Here is a 24,716-nt window from a genome sequence, read left to right on the forward strand (position 1 = left end):
TTTTGTTGTTGTGTATGTGTAAATTAGTTAGTTAGTTAGTTTAAATTAGATTATATAAATTTAATTTGTTTAATTTATTTCCGTTTAAAAAATATCGTGTTTAAAAATATTTAGTGTTGTTTAAAAAAATTATTTTGTTTAATTTATATTAGATTAAATGTAAATTAGTAAGGAGTAAAAATTGAATGAAATATAATCTTAAAATTTATAACAATTAATTAACAAATTTGTTTGATATTTAAAAAAATAAAAAATATTATCAAACTAATCATTATTATGAGTAATCATTAGTAAATGATTAGTATCAAATCTAAATAATTAAATATTTATAATAAATAATTATTAGTAATCATTCCTGAATCATATTATTATTAAATCATTAAATATCAAATTATTAGATTAATAATAATTATTAAATCATTATTAGTAATATTAGTAATCAATCAATCAAGTTAAATAAGAAATTTTATTTTATCGCTAATATAATAGTATATTTTATTTTATTTATTTATTTAATGATTTATGAAATTATCTTATCTAATTTTTTAATCTAAATTTATTTTTTTTATTTGTAGAGAAAATTAGCAACAAATTTTTCACGATTGTCCATTATAATGGACAGATTATGGAAAATAAGGTCGGAGTTGTTTTTCAGTCTGAAAACCAATAAATATGATGTTAAAAAAAGACATCACATTTATAGAAATAAAGCAGAAGATAAAAAGAAAAATTCGAGTTGCAGTTGATGGTTTGAGGTATAGGTTTATGATATGTCTTAACCCAGTCAGACTGTAATACCAGTCGAAGAAGATGATGATATTGGAACCATGATTGGATTACATGAGTCAACCAATATATCAGTTATTGAGTTATTTGTTGATGTGCGTGACATATGTGATGTTCCCGGGTCATCAAGAGATGTGTCTCGAAATCCATCTGAAATGTCTTTCGATAGTAAGTTTGTGTACCCGACATACAGGTTCCAAAACAGTTTTATGAAACTATTAGAAAGTGGAAATGAAGTCGGAGGGACATCTGCAGCAGCAAAGTATAAGACGAGAAACATACCGGAATTGGATGTTGATATTGATGTTGAAAATCGATGGGGAGAAATTCATGATGATTCAAGCGAAGATGAAGAAATCGAAGAACCCGTTTTGGGTGACGATGAATTTTTTCGATGGAGGTGCAATTGATGAAGTTCCGACACCGTATGAAGCTACTCCTCACATGTACGAGATAGACTATGATGCGATGAAGGCACCTGAATTCCCAGAGTTGTCATACATTAGCCACACGGCAAATGAAACGTGTGTGTTTCTGGTCTCCAACGTTCAATCAACGCACTGATCAAACCTGAGATCAACTTGTAATCTCGCACAAATGTTACATACCAAAATGAAGCCTCTTGCAAGTTTTCTTATATCAATCAGTGTGGCTTGGGCACTTTATGTAGCCGATGACGAAGGACTCGCTGCTCGTCCTCATGCAATTAAATATTTCAAAAAATTTATTACAATCATAAAATAATATTCAAATATTTATTAATTATAATTCATTAAACAAATATTTTATTCACCATTATTCTCAAATGACTTGAAATATGTTCATTGTCAAGTATCAACAGTGGAATTTGATCAGCCATTGGAATGAATCTGTAAAAAAATTAAACAACAATATTTAAAAAATCATTTAATATAATCTAATATAAACTAACTAACTAACTAATTTACAAAAAAAAAATTAATATAATAAACTAACAAACTAAACTTTTTAAAATATAACTTAAACGTGAATTTTCTCTTAAACAACTAATAAACTATTCTTTAATATAACTTCAACTAATAAACTATTCTTTAATATAACTTAAACTAATAAACAATTTTTTAATTATAATTTACTACTAAAAAACTAATTAACTAAATTTTTTATATAATATAAATTCAACAAATAATATGGCAACTTAACTATTTAACTAACACAAACTAATTACATATTTTTTTATATATAACTAACGACTAACAAACTAACTAATTATTTTTATTAATATATAACTATTAAATATATTAATTAAATAATTTTTTATTTCTATATGATATAACTTAAACTAACAATAATATAACTTAAACTAACAAACTAATTAACTATTTTTTTACCCTAAACCCTAAACTAACAAACTAATAATTTATAATAATAAACTAATTTATATAATTATTCTTTTATATAACTTAAACTAATAAACTATTTTTTTATTATAATAAAACTTAGGAGCTATTTGTCTGCCTCTTAATTGAACCATTCAGTGCTGAATGTTGTCAGCGTGTTTGTTTCGCACCTCTGAATGATTTGGTGTTGGTTGATTCAATGCTGACTGATTCAGCAAAACAGTGTTGAATGATTCAGCACAGAAGTACATTCTGAATGATTCAAAGCCATTATCAAACAACATGTCACATTCAGAACTAATTCATACATAGCCTCTGAATCATTTAGCGCTTAATCATTCTGAAGTAAACAAACAGCCCCTAAACTACTAATAAACAAATTAACTAATTTTTTATATAATATAAATTCAACAAACAAATATAACTTAATTTTTTAACTAACTACAAACTAATTAACTGTTTTTTATATATAACCAACGACTAACAAACAAACTAATTAATTATATTTTAAATATATAATTATCAAACAAACTAATTAAATATTTTTTTTATTTATGTATGATAGAACTTAAACTAACAATAATATAACTTAAACTAACAAACTAATAATTTAAAACAATAAACTAATTTAAATAAAATGAAAATTTACCTCGATGTTTGTAGGACTCCCTTTCTTCTTCTTCCTTTCCTTTCTCTCGGCACTGTTCTCCCTTTCTTTCTTATGATTCCTTAACCCTATATCATACCATATATATTAAAGGATCGGCTGCTTCAATTCATGCACCAATAATTGAAGATATCATGGGCCGTTAATTCTCGTGGATTGCAGCAATAATTGATGCATGAAGCAACAAATGATGATGCAATAATGCAGCGAATAAAGTTGCATGGAGCAGGCGAGCATGCAGCGGGGAGCAGGCGATCATGCAGGAATCTCGCCGGGATCACATGGCAACCTACCATGTCGCCCAACGTGCATGGCAACCTACCCTACATTCATGGCTCATGCATCGCTCGCTCGCTCGCTCGGATGCCCTGGCAACCTACCTCAAACGGATACCATGGCGACTAGGGCTGTAAATGAGACGAGACAGATCGTGAGCTACTCGAGATCGACTCTATCAAGGCTCGATAAATACTCTGATCAAATTGACTCGACTCGAGTTCTTAACGAGCCAAAACGAGCTACTCGATATTCGACTCAAAAAGCTCGTGAGCAACTCGAAAATATAATATATTAAGATTTTATTTTCAAAAAAAATAATTATGTATTGATTTTTTTAAATACACTAAGATTTTCATGTATTTAAGTTTTATGTTCGAGTTTGAGGCTTCAATTGAGTTAAGTTTAAGATTTTTTTTTCATTTCGAACCTTTTCGAGCTGTTCACGTGCTTCAGTTTAGGATTTCGAGTTCGAGTCAAGCTTGAAAATTTTAAGCTCGCGAGTTTTCGAGTCGAGTCGAGCTCTATTTCAAAGTTTTCGAGTCGAGTCGAGCTCAGCAATACTCGAGCTCGACTCGGCTCATTTACACCCCTAATGGCGACCTTCAATAGGTCGTTCAGAGTGCATGGCGACCTACGACTGCACTGTGGATTTCACCCTATCTCAGCAAATAATATGGGGAGTGTATTATCTTGTGAATTAATTATTCCAACAACATTATCTCGAGAGTTTTGCCATATTTAACAACTATATTAAATTAAATGCTTATTTTATAATTGAAAAAATATTTAAATTAAAATGTGATTGAAATTAATTTTATTAATTATATATAATATAAATTATAAAATATCATAAGAATATATTTATAACATAATTAAAATATATTATTTTTATTAAAAATATTAAAAACTAGTATATATTTATATTTAAGAAAAATTATATCTATTTTGACCATAATGATAATTTTATGTACTTACTTTGACCAAAAGATATTTTAAATATTAAGATAAAATGCCATAGTTTAAATACTTATTTTTTAATTTAAACCTTATTTTTAATTAATTATTATCAATTTTTGTTGATAGAAATAGAAGTAAATAATTTTATTTTATTTTACTTTTGTGATAAAAGTCGTTATTTTCATTAAAAGTAAAAAAATATTCAAATTACAATGAAAGTTTAAAACCACAACCATAAACTAAATATATAATAAAGATATTTTCATAAACACAAGAAAACTAGCCACTTAAGATCATATAAAGACTATATAATAAAAATGTTAAAAATCATAATTAAACAAACTCGAACAAAAGGTAAATAAGAATATATATGATTGTATCGGTAAACAAACCACAAAAAAGGATGAAGTTATTGGAAGACCATCTGCAAACTGCAAATCAAAATTGAGCAACGTGAAAATACTATGCATGAACCCAACTCACATATCTAACTCCAATATGAGGGTCCAAAGCAAAGAATATCATCATGATATCAAATAAGTGTCATCTTGATCAATCGCGACGATGTCAAATCCAACCCTGAAAAAAAGGATAAACGGAAACAACGACCGAAAACGTGCTATAAAGGCATAGAAAAATATGTCATAAAGATAGAAGAAGTACTATAAAGGCAGAATTATTAAAAAAACAAAGATACATTGTAATAAAGTAAAGGAAAAATAATGAATATAGATGGTCGGTAATTAAAACCAAGGTTGATGTCATTGCCGATCAAAAAAATAAAGAAGAAAATAGACTAACAACGATTAATAGAAAATAGAGAAAAATAGGATAAACCTTAGTTTCCACTCAAGATATGTCAGAAGCAACTAGTTTTATTAAAAGAGGAAATATCTAAACTTACAATAAAGTTTACAACTATAATCATAAATTAAACACATAATTATGATATTATCTTATAATCATTGACACACAAAACTAACACTTGAGATCATACATTGACCATACAAGGAAAATGCGAAAAATTCATAAAAAACAAAAGTTACATACGAATATATCTAACAACATCGACAAACAAAAAAGAACAAGAGGTTAAACTACTAGAAGATCATCGATAAACGCAAATTTGAGTCAAGTATTATGAAAAAACTATCTATGAACATAAACCATGTATCAAAATTCAATATGAGGATTTAAAGCAAGGAATATCAACAATATAACAAATAAATACTATCTTTATAAGTCACAACGACGTTAAATTTAACCATGATAAAAATAAATGAAAAAATGACCAAATGACCAATAAAGAAAACAAAAGACATGCAAAAAATATATGAAAACATGTCATAAAAATAGAGTTATTAGAAATAAAGGAAAAACAATAAAGAAAAAGCAAGGAATACCAACAAAAAACAAAAGTAAGCGATAATATTCTCAAAAAATTTCAAAGAAATTTAAAAAATTTAAAAAATTTATGGGTAATTTATGTGTTTAGTATCTAAACTTTCAATTTTTTCAAATTCATACTTAACGTTTAGTTTTTGTTTCGTTTTAGTACCTCGTCACTAAAATGATTTGAACGGTGGCACCTTTTTTTTGGATAAATTGCACCATTCATCACTCAACTATCTTATCACTCTTATTTTGGTCACTAAAGTTTACATTTTTTTAATTTAATTTCTTAAATTTCAAATTACTCATAATTTAATCACTCTAACTTACAATTTTATTTTTTTATTTTTAATCATATTAATAAAATAATAATAAAAAATTCATGTCACAAAAATTATTAATAAAATAAATTAGAGTGATTAAAATATGAGTAATTTGAAAGTTGAGTAGTTAAATTGAAAGTTTTTAAACTTTAGTACTAAAATAAGAGTGAGGAGATAATTGAGTGATGAATGATATAATTTACCCATAAAATGCAATATGTTTAAGTTTTTAACAGCGGGTATTAAAATGAAATAAAAAACTAAATGTTAGATATGATTTTAAAAAAATTGAAAGTTTATGTACTAAAACAGACCAAAACTGATAGTTTATATACTAAACACATAATTTATCAAAAATTAATACACTTGTATCAATACGAAGTACTGAATGGTGAAGTATGTATTTATTCAAAATTGTTTTAAACTTGATTTGTATAATAATTAAAATGAAAAAAAAGCTTAATACACTTTTAAGTGTCTAAATTATACTTCAAATTAACTTTTGATGTCTAAAGAAATTTTTACTAAAAATAGAAAAATAGTTGTATAACGTTTTTTCGTTATACTTTTAGATACCTATAACATAACAACTTCTAAATTTTGCCGTTAATAGACAAGTGTCACCCTCATATTTTTTTTTGAAATTTTTTATTTTTAAGAACTAAAATTATTATTATTATTTTCAAAAAGGCTCCTGTATTTTCCATCTTTTAACAAAACACCCATAAATCATAGAACCCCTAAATACTCCCAAATTCCAAAAAACCCCACCCACCGACAATGGAATCCACTTCCGACTATCCCTAGCCTAAAGTATGGTGAAGCCCACCCACCATCTTCGATTGATTTGCGTGCGATTGTTACCAATTTTCGAGTGATTTTTTTTTGACAATTTACAATTGATTTTTGACCGACGATCAATTTAGGGGTGACGATAAGAGATTTGATAGTAGTGGAGTCTGACGACCGATGGGCATGCGGCCGACAACAACAACAATGGCCGAAAAAAGAGTCGAATGATTTGGGTTTCAACATCTTAAGGGTCATTTTGATATTTTTTAAACATTTGTGTTTTTTTTTAAATAATTATTTTATTTTATTTTTCAAATAAAAAATTAAAAAAAATGAGGGCGACACATGTCAGTTAACAACTGAATTTAATGACTGTTACAGTCCAAAAACTTAAAAGTGTAACGGAGAAAACGTTAAGCATTTATTTTTAATGAAAAATTCTTTCTGCACAAAAAATCAATTTAATGTATAGTTTAGGCACTTAAAAGTGTATTAAGCCAAATGAAAACATGCAATCCTTAAACTATTTATTTCTTAAAGGTTTGAACATTCTTTTTTTTATTTAGGTGTTTAAATTTTTTTCAATTGATATAAGTATCTAAAGTTATAAATATTATCATTTTAAGTGCCTACATCATAACGACTGATAAAAAAATATGATCAATCACTCAAAATACAACCCGTAGTGGTTTTATAATTTTTTTAAAAAATTATTTAAAAAAGCTTAAAATTATTTATTTTTTAAAATTTCCCCAAAATATCTCTAAAATCTCAATAAAAACTCCAAATCCCTAAAATCTATAATTTCAATCCTCATTTACTGTTACCGGCCATCTTCACCCGTCTTTATCGTCAACGAATGAATATTTACCTGTTATCACCCCTCCATTAATTAGTCATTACCTTTTCCGTCACTTCAAACCTCTAAATCTCTAAACTTAATCTTTAAATTTTTAAAATCTCAAAATCCTAATTTCTAATCGTGGCATGTCGTCCTTAAGATGATAATTCGCTGCCGGGAAGTAATTTTAACGTTGGTATTTGAACGAGCAGCAAATTTTTGCTTCAGTAGCTGGTGTTTTGCAAATGATTTTACATCGGTGTTTGGTGTCATTGATTTTACCGTCGGTGACAAATAAATATTAGAGTTTGAGACGATGGCAAGGATGATAATCCACCAATGAGAGATGATAACATATGGATGATAAAAAATGATGACGACGAAAATAGAAGGGAATCGAATAAGAGTATAATAGTTTGGGTTTTTTTTTAGATTTAGAAAAAAAATAGATTTTTTTTAAATAATTTTAATTTTTTAAAAAAGTATAAATATGACACAATTCAAATAACGGATTTTTTAATGATCGTGATAAATTATACAATTAAAATAATAATGTTTAAATATTAAATACTTACGTTGACAAAAAAATAATTAAGCACACGGAATAATTTGGAATTTTTTTAATATTAAGCCTTACTTAAAATTCTTCAGGAAAATTGTATTTATAGTTTTCTTGTATGGTTTCAGCCCAGCCACACAAAGTGACAAAAACTTGGGACATATTATAAAACATATGTTATATTTTTTTCCTGAAATGACTATCCAGCTCAGTTGGTAGAGCACAAAGTTCTTAACTTTGAGGTCGTGGGATCGAGTCCCACGGAGAGCATTTCATAATTCGGAGGTCTTCTACGAAAGTTGCCCTCAACTTGGTGTTGAGGGCAGTCTACTATCTTACCTCCCCTTTACCCCGTTATATATGGGAACAAGGGACATCCATTTTATATTTTTCTCCTGTCGTGGCGGCTCCTTATTGGTTGTTCCTAAACGCGTTGCACTAAAAAATTTCTAATCAGCTGCGTCGCGCCCCAAGCTAACCAAATCAACTTCCAATTAAAAAAAGGTAAACTACACAACTGATCACTATTATTTGAGTAAATTTTCGTTTTTACCGCTGAATGTTCAAAAGTAACAAATTGATTACTAACATTATTGATTTATAAAAAATCAGTCACTCGTCATTAATAGTCGTTACTGGGAATAACAAGATGCTGATATGACATTAAACATATGACCGGCCATGATTTTGTCAACGTTTGAATCTCAAAACTTTTGGCCGACATTTAAGGAAAAAGTTTGAAAAAGGTTAACTTCTTCTTTATCTTCTTCTTTCTTATTCATGGTGGGATGTAGCTGCATGGTTTTTAAACCGAAAGGATATACAAGATGGATATAAGACGTTGGTTTGGACTCTAAGAAAATGGAGTTCTCAGCCATTCTCCATAGTCAGCCTTCATGCTACTGTTAGAGTATAAGATTGAGGCAATTGTAATTAGTTAGATTTGTTAATAGTTGATTATGGATTTGAGTTATATAAACCCAATAGTTGTAAGTAGGTTTTAACTCATGTATTGCAACTTCCTTCATTTCAAAATACATGTTTAATATTTTATCTCTTAATATTCATTTGAACAAATCTCTAACAAACACTCAACTGCTCATCACTTATTCACACACTCAGGTCACTGGTTGTTCTTCTTATCCGTTCACCATGGCTGCTTTCTCACACTTACAACATTTCCAAGGACTTTGTTCACACCTCATGTAAGTTCAAAAAGCAAACATCTTTTGAGTTCAATTCATTCTCATTTTCATTTGATCATCTATCTTTCATCTTCTTCATCAATCGGGAAGCTTTCAGCCAGCATTGCCAATGAAGAAAAGTTGAAAATATTGAGGAAGTATGAGCAAGAGAAGACAAACAAATTATTTTCCGTGGCAAGATTTTGTTCTATTTACTTATGGCTATGGTGGTTTTATTAGGTAAAAGTTAAGATATTAAAAGTTGAGAACTATGATGAACTTATCCACCAGTTCATAGTAGATTTGATGACAACAAACTTGTCATGGGAATGACATTCATGAAATCTTCATCCTGATCTTAAATTTAGAATTTCCACTGATTTTATATTCAAGTTGGGTATTTCTCTGAATTGATTTTTTCCACCATAGAAGATCAAAGAGTGCAATGAGTGGAGCATTATATGTTCATCAAAACAAACCTAGTTTTTGTGAGCTATACGTTATAAGTGGGGGGAAATTGGTGGCCTTCAGTGGAAACATCTGTGAATGGTATATGAGCGATGATTGACAAACCATGGTTGCAAAAAAAAAAGAAGAGAAACTAAGCATTAGAAACTTGTTAGGAATAATTTTCAGCGATTGTTCCCCTCTTATTAGACGACGAAAATGTTCATGCCCTCTATCGACTAACCAGAAATCAACCAAGAACCGATGAGAAAATAATGTATAGGAGTTTGAAAATTATTTCCAACATTTGTTGTCTCTCTTATTCATGGTGAGATGTTTATACTGTGGTTTTTAAGTGGAAAGGTAAGAGAAAAGAAGAATGGAGAAGAAGAGACCTTTTTTCTTCTAACATTTTCCTTAACTGTCAGTCAAAAGTTTTGGGAGTCAAATGTTGACAAAAAGATGTCATATCATTGGTTTAACATGTTACATCATCATTTCGTTGTCCCAGTAATAATTGTTAATGTCGAGTTATTGATTTGTTAAAATCAATAATATTATTGATTAATTTATTACTTTTAAAACTTTAATAAAAAATAAAATTTACTTAAATATTATTGATCATTTGTGTAGTTTATCCTTAAAAAATTATTTAATTGTTTAGGGTATTTGCTATAGGGTTTAATAGTGAGCTTCGTCTCTCTTTCTCCTCTTTCTCAGAAGCCGAAAAAGCGCTCTGCTTTATTATCGTTATTTTTTGTGCATTTTCTTCCACTGAAAATCTCCCTTCGTTGGGATTGGAAACGAGGACGAATTTTACCCGCTTTTTGAACGTGGAAGCACCGATGATTAGGAGCTCGGAATTGACAACCGAAACTGAAATGGAGGGCCGTTCGGATCTCGGAAACTGCTCGGTAGCTTCTTCTTCTTTTTCCAGTTTTGATCCGTCTAAGAAAAAGATCGAGTTTCATCCAGCGAGGAAGCCCTTTAATGAGTTTAAAGGATTGGACCGTGTGGATTTTAGACTCGAGACGCTAAACCCTGGACCGGATTCGAAGCGAGTAAACGGGGTAGGGTCTGATCAATCGGGTGTTACAGGAAGGAAGGTTGATGGGACAGATATGTGGGAGAACGGTATGGATCCAGTTCTCAGTTTGAAGATTACTTTTCGTAAAATTGTAAATTTTTATTTCGGGTTCTGTTATGTTCAATCTTATCTCTGTGGCGCTTAATATTTCCTGATTTCATGATTTTATTGAAATTCTATAATTTGTTTTGTTTTGTTATGGGTGTTTTAATGAATGGTTAAACTGGGTTACTTCTTTGAGCTTGCCTTTATACATATCTTAAACAAACGGGGCCTGTTTCTCATATGGGGGTTTGGAGATTTCTGCGTGATAATATAGGTAGTTTTTTTAACTAATAATTCAGCCACTGACATGGAAACACATGTTTTCTTAATTCGGTATTGCAATGTCTGACATACACAGAGCCTTTAGTAGCTTATTTACAAAGCGGCAAGCATCAAAATTCTTGTGAGCAAAATTATAATATTTTCTCTTTATTGTTCTTCTTGTTATGTGGTACAATATATAGACAAGTGTTTTAATTTGTGTGCATCGGTGTTTATGCATATAGTTGTTATGTTCTGGCCGTAAGTGCAAGTCTAGTTTTACATGTCATGTTCATATATTTTCTCTCTGATGATGTCCATGTTTCAATTTGTTTATGCATATGGTTGTTAGGTCGAATTGCTGGATTTTGTGCCTTATGTGCTATCCAGAAACATGTCAGCCGTGCTCTACAATCAACTGGGAGGATATTGGCACCAAATGATCTGGTCACAAACCTGCGATGTATCCTTTTTGTATATCATCCCATTGACTTTTTTGTTGTTCAGCTGAGGTGCATGAGAGGTTTCCTTTTTAACCCCTACCCTACTGAGATTAGTTAATGTTGTTAACTATAAATTTCTGAAATTCATTTGAGGGTTTTTTTTGTTATGTTACAGACACAAAATTAAACCTGAATTACCATTAATATTAGTGGCTGTATCATTTCTCCCGAGTAAGACATTTTGCTGTCTACTTTCCAGAACTTGTAATTCTTAACTCATGCTTAGGCATATCTCGGAGCTTCCGAAATTCTCGACAGGAGGATGCACATGAATACATGGTAAACCTGCTAAATCCATGCACAAGTGCTGCTTACCTTCAGGAGTATCAAGTGAATCCCCTAGTGCTTATGACAAGAGTTTGGTACACAAGATCTTTGGTGGTCATCTTCGTAGTCAGGTATATATATATATATATATATATATATTTTGCTGAATGATATCATCATTTGTACACAGTTTTGCTAAATCTTGACAATTTTGGATGTGTTGCAATTATTCAGCGAAAATTCATGTACTTGATATATATTCCAAGTCATGTTCAAACTTCAAACTTCTTATGGAATGGTGCTTCTACGCATTATTTAATATTTTCTTGTTATATCTTCAGGTTAAATGCTTGCAGTGTTCTTACAGCTCCAACACATTTGATCCCTTCCTAGATTTAAGTCTTGAAATACTTAAGGCTGATTCCTTGCATAAAGCACTTAAAAATTTCACTGATGCGGAGCTTTTAGATGGAGGAGAGCGGCAGTATCAGTGCCAACGCTGCAAGCAAAAAGTTAAGGCAATCAAACAGCTCACAGTTTACAATGCACCACATGTACTTACCATCCATCTAAAGAGATTTCGTGCATATGGTTTTGGGCAAAAGATTGACCGCAAAGTTGAATTTGGTCCGACCTTAGACATGAAACCTTTTGTCAGTGGTTCCAATGTGAGTAAGCTTCTGTTGTATGTGGTTATGTTTCTCTGTTGAGTGTGTTGTAGGTTATCTAAACCCTTCTTTGGGAGACACAAAAAGTAGTATAACAAGAATAATGCAATGCCATACAAGTTTCTTTCTCATATGGCCTTGATCCTAGGAAGAAATTTACTGTTAACTTTATATTTATTCTGTTCAATTTTTGAATCTTGCATTCAATATGTACAGATTCTTCTGTGTGGAGACTATGCATGTAATCTGTGTTGCCAATAATTTTGATAACATGCTTTATATAACTAGTTGAAAAGTTAAGTTTGTTGGACTTGGCAGGAAGGAGATTTGAAATACACTCTTTATGGTGTTCTGGTTCATTGTGGATGGAGCACTCATTCTGGCCACTACTACTGTTTTGTTCGCACATCAAGTGGCGTGTGGCACTCCCTTGATGACAACAGGGTATTTGAAACAATTTTTCCTTTTAGATTTTTTTCTTTCTATTAGAATGCTTGTAGGGTTCATCTGTGAGTGGATGTTATCCTCTTATGTGGAACAACCTCTTTTTCTTCAACTTGCTGTACAAAATGGAAAAAGAATCAAGATGCCGAACCATTATCATTTTTGCACGATGTAGAAGCTCATTCTTTGCAAGTCATAAGAGATGTCCATTATTGGAATTTGATGACTACTTTAGTTTATGCAAATACAACACATACCATAGATTTATAGCATCACATGTAATGGGATTAACAGAGATTTAAGGGTAGGGATGAAGAACTGTTTTTCTTTCTTATTCCATTATTTGAAAGATCTCTTACTAGACGTTTTATCTTTGATCTTGAGAATTACCATAGATTTATAGCATCACATGTAATGGGATTAACAGAGATTTAAGGGTAGCGATGAAGAACTGTTTTTCTTTCTTATTCCATTATTTGAAAGATCTCTTACTAGACGTTTTATCTTTGATCTTAAGAATTACCCTTTTGTGTTTCCAACATAATGCAACAGGTTGTCCAGGTCAGTGAGCAGACTGTTATGGAGCAGAAAGCTTACATGTTGTTCTATGTTCGTGATAGAGACAGAAGAAATACTGCTCCGAGAAAAGCTATTGATATTCTTCAGAGGGACAACTTAAAAGAAAATGTTAAAGGAAGGTCTGTTTTTAATCAAAATCTGAAAGAGCATGTGCAGACTGGTCGTGTTGGTCATAAGTTATGTGCTTCAGGCTCTTCTACTGCTATGACTCAAAAGGTTACTGCTAATGGTGGTTTGTCAAGGGAAACAGTATGAAGGTAGTGCCACCTCAGCAAACAATGCACAGCCAATGGCAGAAGGCTCAGTGCTTAAGGAATCTATGTTACTCCCTTTCAATGTGTCATTACGGAAGGACTCGTCACAAGCATGTGCTTCAAATCTAGTTCACTATGAAACTTGCAACCATCAGCCTATTCTGTGGTTGGCAATGTTAGCAGTCCTAATACTGAAAACTCAACTGTTACTGGCGTCAAAGATAGTGACTACAATGAGAGGGGAGACTCTAAAATGGGTCTTGGATTCCCACTGACCATATCACCTGATTGTGGTGGTCTCCAGAATGCAGGCACTGAAACGATTGTGAGTAAAGAGACCTTGCTGAAGGTAAATATGCAAGTTTTATCCCTTTTCCCTACATGGGACTCTTTTCCACCTGTTTTCTAATTTTTCTATCTGTTTATGCCTCCGGATTAATTTTGCTTCAAGATTGGAGTTTCAAATACTGCCGCGCTAGAAGATTTTGAAGATAAAGCAGTGAAGAAAGTTCCTGGTGACGCTCTATACATGGGTACTGCTAATGAAAAATTTAAGGATGTTCAGGCTACCACGTCTCCAGATAGGCCAAACTGTGACAGTCAGGTGATTGTACTTATCATATTCAATATCTAACATTGGTAAAAATAGTAGTACTTGTATATTGATTTCTGTTTTTCTCATTTCATTTCCAGGTTGGAGATGTTCCTTGCCACAGCACCATTGATAAGACACTAAACAAGAGGGAGATGATAGTAGCCGAAAGAATCTTTCCAAATCCCCTTGTAGCATTCCGAATGGATCTTTGGAAACTAAAGCACCTGAATATGCTCCCAGTAAAAAGCCAAAGAAGAAGCATCTCAAGTGTCAGCTTAAAAACATGCGTATTGGCTTAAGATTAAAATTTTCAGGGCATCTCTGCACATGCACAGTAAGAAAAAACTTAAAAGGAGCATGAAACGCACAATAAATGCTCATGTTTGTAAAGAAATTTTATTGGATAAAGATTGTTTACCCTTAAATCTGGGCCGTTTACATCTGAGAAATCCAGCACAATCAGTTTGTGCATGAATCATCGTAGGAGGAAAAAGGCTGCCAGTGGTACTGCTCTAAAAAGTGTTAACAACTCTGGTTACTTGACTAATAATATAGATGGAGAAGTTAAAGAAAGGATTTATCAGAATGGCACTGTCCTTGCAAGTGATAAACAAGCAGAAAGTTCTGGCTCAGTCTTAGAAGCAAACTGGCATAATTCAAGAGAAGTGGATTCTTTGAAAGAGGGCATAATTCAAGGTCTGGGGGACTGCTGATGCGTAAATTATCTGAGCTATCTATTATTTCAGCTGCTCTTTTTTGCCTCATACCTTTGAAATTCATTTCTTGTGTTCAGAAGTGTATCATCTGCATTTAAATTTTTCACGCTTGCATTCCGTTCATGTCATTCTTTTGCCTGTTTTACTTGTTGCAGTTGCAATATGGGATGATATGGGCATAGCATCACCCCTTCTGACTGAAGAAGCAAATATTATGGAAAGTAAAGGAATTGGTTACACTCCAGATGAATGGTGAGTGAACATAGATGCGTTCTTTTTATATTTTATTCCAACTGCTAAATTTGTTAAGATCCAGAAAAAATACGTTTTTTTCCTTAATAGCATTGCCTGATTTTTGAAGGTTGTAATCTCCTAATGCATGTTTAAACTTTTACAGGGATGAAGAATATGACACGGGTAAGAGGAAGAAGATTATGAAAAATAAGCACAAGTTTGGTGGTCCAAATCTTTTCCAACAAATTGCCAGCAAGAAAACACATTTAAAGAAGGCTAAGTTGAACCATTCTAATTCAGAAAACCGACCGTTCAGGATATGAAATAAATCCATTATCGAATTTGAGCAATTTTGACCTCTGTCTACTGTTGTAGATTACGAGTAATTCTTGCTGTCTTGTTGAAATGAGCTAAATTGTAATTTGTGGAACCAGGAGAGTGTTTAAAGTGGAGAAAAAAAGGAAAAATCAACGTTAGAGAATTTTAGTTTCCCCCCCTTTTTTTATTTGTTCTTTCCTGGAGTTTCTTCATTAGGGAAAGAGACATGGATACCATTGTATGAACTTAGTTTTGGAACCACGGGCCAGAAGGACCTTTTTGTTAGTAATAAAGAACTTGTGGTAGTAAATTTTGGTTGTAGTTGATTTGTATGTCATTTATAAACGCTTAAAAAAATTAACTTTCCCTATAAGTTGGCAAATTTACTTCTTCAAACTTGAAGCTATATCTTTGATCCGTCAAAAAGGCAAGCTTTGGTTTGACAGAGAAATCGAAATCAAACTTTGCTGCGAAAGAACTTGGATGCCAGGGTAAATCACGATAACATCATTTTGATTTGGCCAGCAAAGATGGTTATGCACTTACAGACTATATTCTAACATTTCAGAACCACGTATAGGGTACTCAGATGGAGTTAAAGAGTGACCTCAAGTCTATACCATTTCTCATGTCAAATTCAAGGCGTCTCTATTGTCTTGTAAGATGGAGTCTTCCTCGGAAACTCGAAAGCATTTCGACTTGTACTGTTTGATTTGGCTGAAAATTTTCACAGAGATTGATAGAACCCAACAACAGAACTTCCACACAATCCGATCAATGAAAATTAGAACCCAAAACCCCAGCTATACTTTCTTGTTCTTTTTGGGTGAATTTTTTGACGATCTAATGCTTCAAGATAAAGTAAAAAAAACTTTGTCGATTGCCGTCTCCCTTCAGACATAATTCAGTTTCTCTCTGCTGTCCTGTTTCTCTTTTTTGAACAACTAAACTCACAAGCATGTAATATACCAATTTTTTCTAGCTCTTTTTTGACTTTGGATTTTGTTGTTCGACCGGTGAACATGTAGTTTTTGAAGACTACAAATAGATTGAAAGAGAGAGAGAGAAAAACTTCTCCAGTATGTTCAATTAAAAAAAAAGAACGTTTCGCTGCCTGTAATGACGTTTAACCTGCATGAAGATCAACCAGATAGCCCAAATTCATGAGAGAGGAGGGATATGTGCATAAGTGTCATCACTAGATGCTCCCCTATCATTCTTTGTACTCAACAAGGTATGCCCTCTAGTCCACCTATGCATTGGATCTTTGTTGTAGGCTTGTAGCTGTGGGTTTCTTGATTTGCATGATCCCAGTGTTTCCTAATTTGAATTTTTGGGGTTGGTCTTTTGTTCTTTTGAGAAACTGTTTAGAGCTTCACTATTAAGGGGTGTTTGGTTCAAGGTTCCATGTTTGGTTGGCCGAGAATCTCATTCCCGGTAATGTTTTATTACCAATAGTAGATATTTTGGGGTATATTACCGGAAATGTCATTATCTCCCTTCCCTTAGGTATGTAACATTACCCGGCGTTTTAGACTAAAATGCCCTTAAATTTTTATATTTTTTCAAAAATATCATTCTTCTTCTGTCATTGAATAATAAAAATTCTACGAAGTTAAAATACAAATTTATCCTTAAATTATTTTAGATTTACAAAAAAAGTCTAATTAAAATTTTATAAAGTTTAGGGGTTAAATTTTTTTTACCCTTTCATTAAACCTTTTTATATTTTTAATTTTGTAAAAAAAATTATATAAAATTATGAATTTAATTTTTTAAAGAAAATATATAAATATTTACAATTTTTTAATATTATACAAATATATAAGGACAATTTGGTCAAATATACATTCCAATAATCTTTTATTCCTTTAACCAAATACGGTAATCTTACATTCCTGCTAAGCCAACCAAACACAAAATACAACATTCCTAGTAATCCTATTCTCTGATAATCTTTTATTCCCACTGGTAATCTTTTATTCCCACTGGTAATCTTACATTCCGTGAACCAAACGTACCATAATAGTTATTGGTTGGTGAATAGAAACTTCATTGAATGAAGGGTATGTTTTGGAGATTGATTTCAGCTCCATTTCGTGTATTTGCTTCCAGGCATAAAATCTCAACTGATTCAGAATTTCTTAGTTAGCTCCTCGAACTCTTATTTTCTAGAGAAAATAACATTCTCTTCTACTAAGTCTAAAACTCATGATCTAATTTGTAATGTAAGTCCACCTGTTGAATAGTAATGACCGTCCATCAAAACTAGAGAATTTAAATAAAATGGTTCGTCTTTTCCTTTCCAGCTAACCACCCTTTTCCCGCTCTCTCCATTTCTTTCCTCACAAACATGATAATTCTACAAAACAGACTCTTTTATTTTCTTTTTATTGTTTTTTTGTCAGTTTTTAATACAGGGAAAGCGGGAATCGAGGATCTAGATCCGGGCAAAACCCATGACGAGGTCGAGTCATATTCATAGCTTTAACATGCATGGACATTGTTTACTTTCTTCATCCTTGGTGCCCATGGCTTCTACCTCCCTGGTGTTGCCCCTGAAGATTTCCAAAAGGTCAGTTGTCGCATGCATACATGCATCGACATCATCATCCGTTTGTCATGTAATTCGGATCTTTGGGTTGAATTGGTTTTTCCGTTCTGCTGTTGGGTTTATTTAGATTTGCGTTTTATGAACTCTGGAATAGCCATTTTTGTTTAATTAATTTGTCATGATTCTATGGAAGTAGGTTTGAAAAGAGTCTAGTTTTTAGTTTTTTAGTATTAAGCTGTTCGTTGGGCCATTGTTTGAAAGAGATCTCCGGTTCGAGCAGCTGTGAGGATGTGTACATTGTTGACGGTTAAGAAAGATTCTGACCATATGTTTTTTGTAATCCTCCCATATATTTTTCAAAAAAAAAAGTTCATTTATTATCAATACAAGTTTCAATGGTCAGTTTTGGCTCAAATTTTGAAGAAAATTTATGAATTGTAGGCATTCCTTAAAGCTTACCGAGTCAAGGTGACGGTTTCAGTGTAATTTTACTGAATATTCTTAGTTTTCCCTCCACTTATGCAGGGGGATCCATTGTTGGTGAAGTGAATAAGCTGACTTCGACTAAAACGCTACTTCCTTATTCTTACTATTCCTGCCGTATTGTCAGCCTGAACACATACTTGACGTTGCAGAGAATCTCAGAGAAATCCTTCGTGGTGATCGAATTGAAAACTCTCCTTATGTGGTGAGTTTGAATTCCATGATCATTTCTTAGTTCTCTTTGTTTTTCGAGTTTTTTCAGTGGTTAACAGGCTTACATTTTTCCAGTTCAAAATGAGAGAACCACAAATGTGCAATGTTGTGTGTCGTAAGATTCTTGATAAAGAAATGGTGACTGCGTTCAGGGATAAGATTGATGATGAGTACCGGGTTAACATGTGAGGCTATTGTTCGGGAAATTCTTAATTGTAGTATTCCATTTCTTGTCCGAGTAGCAACCGATAATCATGATGTGCTTGTGACAGGATTTTGGATAATCTTCCATTGGTTGTTCCGATAAAAGGACCGATCAGGAAAATGCTGTAGTGTATCAGCAAGGATTTCATGTTGGTCTCAGAGGAAAGTATGCTGGGGTAAATGCTGGATTGATTGGAAATTTTGTAGAAAAAAATTAATCTTGTTGCCACGTTGTTGAGGCTAACAATGCCTGGTTTTTTGGTTTCTACGTGCAGAGAAAGAAAGAAAAACATTTTATCTACAACCACTTGTCATTTACAGTCAAATATCGCAAGGATTGATCGGCAAACTCTACAAGAATTGTTGGATTTGAAGTCAAACCATTCAGGATAAAATTTTCATTATTAATGATGAAGGCATCAATGGTGTTGGTGTTGTTTTGTAGATTTCTTAGCGAATCATTTGGTGAATGTAGTGTTAAACATGAATACGATGGTCATTGGAATGAGAAGACACGTCTGATTACCTGTGATCCCCATGCACAGGAGCTCGACGACAAGGAGATAATCTTTGCATATGACGTGGATTTCCAGGTAATTCCTTGTACCTCTTCATAAAACAACAATTCCATGCTGTACTTGTTATGGTTAGGGTATACCTTCTGATGTTATCTCATTCAAAGAAACTTGCTCCTTGCTGTAATCTTGCAGGAAAGTGATATAAAGTGGGCATTCCAATGGATTCCTATCTTCTGATTGCTGATGATCAAGTTCATTGGTTCTCGATTTTTAATTCTTTGTTGATTGCTCTTTTCCTCTCGGGCATGGTGGGCCATGATCATGCTGCGGACTTTATATCGGGATATCTCAAAGTACAACCAACTTGAAAACCAAGAAGTTCAAGAGGAGTCTGGGTGGAAACTGGTCCATGGGGTTGTTTTCAGGCCTCCAACGAACTTCGACTTGCTTTGTGCGTCTTTCGGAACAGGGATTCAGTTTTTCTGTATGGTTCTTGTTACCCTGATCTTCGCTCTACTCGGCTTCCTCTCCCCCTCAAACAGAGGTGGGATAATGACAGCTATGCTTCTACTCTGGGTTTTCATGGGCATGCTTTCCGGATACGCCTCAGCTTGTCTCAAGAAGAAGTCCTAGGGAACAGAGTGGAAGAAAATTACACTCAAAACGGCTGTTTTGTTCCCTGCAACCGTCTTTGCCATTGTCTTCGTTCTAAATGCTCTGATATGGGGCCAGAAGTCCTCTGGAACAGTACCATTGGGAACCTTTTCTCTGGTATTTTTATGGTTTGGCATTTCGGTCCCGCTTGTTTTCATAGGCGGTTATATTGGTTTTAAGAAGCCAGCAATTGAGGATCCAGTGAAAACAAATAAGATCCCAAGGCAAATTCCTAAACGTGTATGGTACAAAACTCGACCTTCTTCATCCTAATTGGTGGCATACTTCCATTTGGTGTCGTTTTCATTGAGCTATTTTCATCCTCACCTCAGTATGGTTGCATCATTTTTATTACATATCGGCTTCCTCTTCATTGTCTTTGTCATTCTTATTGTTACCTGCGCTGAGATCACAGTTGTTCTCTGCTACTCCCAGCTATGCAGTGAGGATTACCTGTGGTGGAGGTCATCCTTGACTTCGGGTTCCTCGGGGCTTTACCTATTCCTCTATGCTGCGTACTACTTCTTCACCAAGCCTGAGATCACGAAGCCAATATCCGGAATTTTGTACTTCGGGTATATGTTGATTGTATCTTATGCATTCTTCTGCTCACGGGAACAATCGGTTTCTGTGCTTGCTTCTGGTTCAGAAGGCTTATCTACTCATCATTAAAGATAGATTGATCTTTTATTGCAACTTGAGCGATGCTCACTGAATAGTTCTTTGTATATCCTGCAATTTTGTCAACTAGTTTATCTCTGTTATTAAGGAAAATAAATAATAATAAAAAAAGGATTCAAATCAGTGCTTTGCATGGTATAAACAAGCTCTTTGTTGGAAATTCAAGAATATCAACTCCAGCTTGGATGCAGAGTTCAACAACTGTAGGTGCAGCTGTCCGAATTTACCGCAGCTAACCTGTATCCTCCATAAGCAACTATGTCGAGCAATGGCACGTCTCCGTCTTCGAGAAATATCCGCCATATGTTTTGCAAGTTGAAAGCTTATATCATTCAAGGAAGATCATCTAATTCAAGAGGTTAGAGCTTCATCTTTCATTGCCTGATTGTAAGATCTTCACCTGATAGGCACTAAATCGGTTTTGATCAAATCTGTTCCGGCACCGAATTGGATCTGTCTGCTTCTTTGCTGCAGCAAGTTGGACAAGATTTGCTCACATCCTCCTGAATTAAATAACAGTGCTATATGTAGGCAGGTCTCTAGCTCTCATCATCAACCAAAAAGACATGCTAATAAAGAAAACTTCTGAAACAACTTGAATTTGGCTGGCATTCATGAGATTGAACGGTGTACTACAAAAACATGCATTACCTGGTTAATTAATCTCTTGATTAAGGGTGCATTTGGTGTATTTGGAAAGGTTGAGTAAGAATTGATGTAATTACGCAGATAATTAGAACATGTTTCGAAAATCATATGATAATCAAATTTAGGTGTAACTCCAAATAATCACACAATTATGAGGAACAAAAATCTTCTACCTCTATTTGTGCTCTATATATTCTCTTCTAATTTCTTTTGACATGTTACAATGATAAGATGTTCCAAATAAGCTGTTTTTGGGCACGGAAACAGTATCCAAACTGATGTACCACTATGTAATCGGACCCATTAACTGTAAAAGCCCCTTTGCAACCTACATATCTTTATCAACTCTATTTCGTCCTCCGGAACCCAAACAATGCATGTGTAGACTGTAGTATTGTAGATCCATGTTCGCATGGCATCTTGCAGCTGCTTCAAGTAGCTTTGACTTTTAAAAGACTGCAATTGCAGGCTCTATCATAGAGAAATGGTACATGTTATATATACTCCGTCAGTCATTTGCCTCGCCTTTCTTCTTCTTCTTTCTTTTCCTGTGTTCTGTCAATGTCAGCTTTCTATGGAATTCAAGATAAGTATTTTAGACAAGGGAAATTGCATTTGCAGCACAATCAATCTCAGTTCTGGCTCACTTTTTCATTTGCACACAAAGTTAAAAGAGCAAATAAAGGAACAATTCTGATCTGTAAACAGTAACAATGAGCACTATTAGTCGTCAATGATTGGGGGGGTGGGGGGAGCGGCCACTTTGTTTTCTATTTGTCATTTAATGATCCACTGGCTTAACTCATAAGCAAAGTTACCAGCACTTGATGATGATGATGGAGAATCCATGGCATAAGCTGAAAGCATATTTATTTCCTTTGGATGAGTCATGGGTGTTGATGCTTAATCTTTAAGTTCACACACACATGTCCATATCAGATAACATTAATTATTGGGAAAAGGCTAGAGTTCTTTATCTGAAACTAACAGTCGTCCATACACAAACTAAAACCATTCATATGCATCACACATGTGATTTGTTTTATCCTTTAGATAGAGGGTTACATAATTTACAATGAATAAATAGAGACCATGAATTCAAATGGTACATAACAGATGAATTGCTGGTTTCTTGTGGGATTGCTGACACATTTAAGCCAATTTAATAACATGGGAAACTATTAAGGAAGCCTGCAAATGGGATTTGATGCTATAAAATTCACTTTAAGTTAACCGACTGTAACTTTCTAACTTGAAGCCAAATTTGGGGTTTATTCCTTTTTTTTAATAGATGATGGGGTTTTTTTGGAAGGTGGTGGGAGAGGAAGGGATCCTTGAGAACAAAGGAAAGTAAAGGCTAGATTAGTGAATTTCACAAGGAGGCTGAAATATTATAAGAAGTGTAATAATGTTAATGTAACTCCAAAAACATTGAAAAGAAATCATGAGTTTGTGGTCTGTCAAAGCCTAAAAGTAAGGTACATTGGGCAGCTGAAACACCCAAGAAGACCAGCACCAACAGGACAAGAAGAACAAACAGCTCAGAAAACAGCAGCAGCAGCATCTTATTTTATCTTTTCCTGCTTTATTTTCAGCAAACCACACATCAAAAGCCACAAAGAAAAAAAGAAAGATGGAAACTCCACGCACCCTCCAAGAGTCCACAACACATCACCAAACTCTTTCTTTCAATGGCCCAGCTCAGCTCAGCTCATCCGGACCAGAATTTATGTTATAGTAGAAGAAAATAAAAGGAAAATATGAAAGAGAAAGATAGACAGGTAGATATGGATGTCTTCAACTGTGCTCCATCAAAAGACCACGTTTACCAGAAATACCCTTCTGCAACCCATCGAAAAAGCCATCTTCATCACTGTCTTAACTCCTCTAAAGTTACAATTTTTATTTTTCACCCAGTTATTATGTGGGCTTCTTGGGGTTTTCTTTGTCTTGGTCAGTTTTCGCAGATTAAACAGGAAAGCCAGAAACTTCCTCTCTCTCTACACTTTTTTCCTTTTTATCATTTTCTTGCCCACTTCTCATTCTTTCTTATCAAATACCCTTCTCCTTTATCCCCCTTGTCTCTTTCTCTTCTTCATGTTTGCTTATTTTTGGCCCTTGTGGGGGTTATTCTCTTAATCTCCTCCTGTGTTCTGGATCATGAAGAAGATGAAAGGGGTTGCTGCTTCTGTGGAGTATTCTCGACATACCATGTATGAGGACCAAAGGGCCAGGTTCAAGCACCAGAGCCTTATGCAGGACTTTCAAGACTTGCACAAGGTACTTTCTTTATGACTGTTTAGATTTTGAGTTACTTTTACTATTTTTTAATTAGATCCGGTGTTTTTAGTTCTCTGGGTTTTTCTTTTGATATAAAATATGAATTGGATATGATCGTTTGGATCTTATTGTTTCAATTGATGTTCTCTCCGTTGTTTTGGTCTTGGGAGCTTTCATAGGTTTGATTGTCTAAGATGATTATAAATATATATTGTTTACTGTAAAGTTTGATGATAGAATTATGATATTTTGCATCAAAACCTTTAAGTTTCATGGCTTTCATGCTGTATCAAATTTAACTGTTTCTGGAATTATAACTTTGTTTATAGACTTGCCTCAAACCCTGAATATAGTCTGAACTTATTTCTGCTTTGTGCTTTACAGGAAACAGTGGCCATGAGAAACAAATTGCAAATGTTGAAAGAACGAAAATCGACCCCTGTTGGCCGAAGTCCGGTATGATCTTGTTCCTCCATAAATTTGTTTTTGGCATCACATCATTGTAATTATTTTGAATTTGATCATATCTTCTTAGGTTTTTCAAAAGGAGACGCAAATTCTTGATGCAGAACCAATCTTCAAGCACACCGGCGAAACGATTCTTGCACCACCACGGAATAAGGTTATCGAGGTAAACCAGATATGAAGGGAAAGCAATCAACCGGAAGAGAGCATTCTTTGCGACACCTAGCTACGAGCTTTGATTTGAACCAGAAGGGAAAGACTTATAGTGAAAAGAAGGAAGTTTACTTTGCGAAGTTCTTTACCAGCTTTGACTTGAACCAGAAGGAAACGTTTTACAGCGAAAAGGATGCTGTTGCTCGAAGCATGGCACCGGTTTTTGATTTAAACCAGATTTCGGTAATTTACTTGTAGTTGGTACGAGTTTTTGTATGTAAATATG

The 24,716-nt window shown here is 33.4% G+C and overlaps 1 protein-coding gene and 2 pseudogenes across 1 annotated transcript; all 3 read left to right on the forward strand.

The window, feature by feature from the left end:
* The first annotated feature begins 9,604 nt into the window (after positions 1–9,604).
* Positions 9,605–15,713, forward strand: LOC120134757 (annotated as a pseudogene).
* A 2,355-nt stretch (positions 15,714–18,068) lies between these two features.
* On the forward strand, positions 18,069–20,886 carry LOC120134759 (annotated as a pseudogene).
* A 2,221-nt stretch (positions 20,887–23,107) lies between these two features.
* Positions 23,108–24,549, forward strand: LOC120133993. Its single transcript, XM_039150476.1, has 4 exons — positions 23,108–23,563; positions 23,594–23,812; positions 24,197–24,268; positions 24,348–24,549. The coding sequence occupies exons 2-4, from the start codon at positions 23,693–23,695 to the stop codon at positions 24,456–24,458; spliced, it is 303 nt and encodes a 100-aa protein (XP_039006407.1). The 5' UTR covers positions 23,108–23,563; positions 23,594–23,692; the 3' UTR covers positions 24,459–24,549.
* The last annotated feature ends 167 nt before the right edge of the window (positions 24,550–24,716 follow it).

Source organism: Hibiscus syriacus, unplaced genomic scaffold, assembly GCF_006381635.1.
Source record: "Hibiscus syriacus cultivar Baekdansim isolate YM2019G1 unplaced genomic scaffold, ASM638163v2 tig00110597_pilon, whole genome shotgun sequence".
In the NCBI taxonomy this organism is placed as follows: domain Eukaryota; kingdom Viridiplantae; phylum Streptophyta; class Magnoliopsida; order Malvales; family Malvaceae; genus Hibiscus; species Hibiscus syriacus.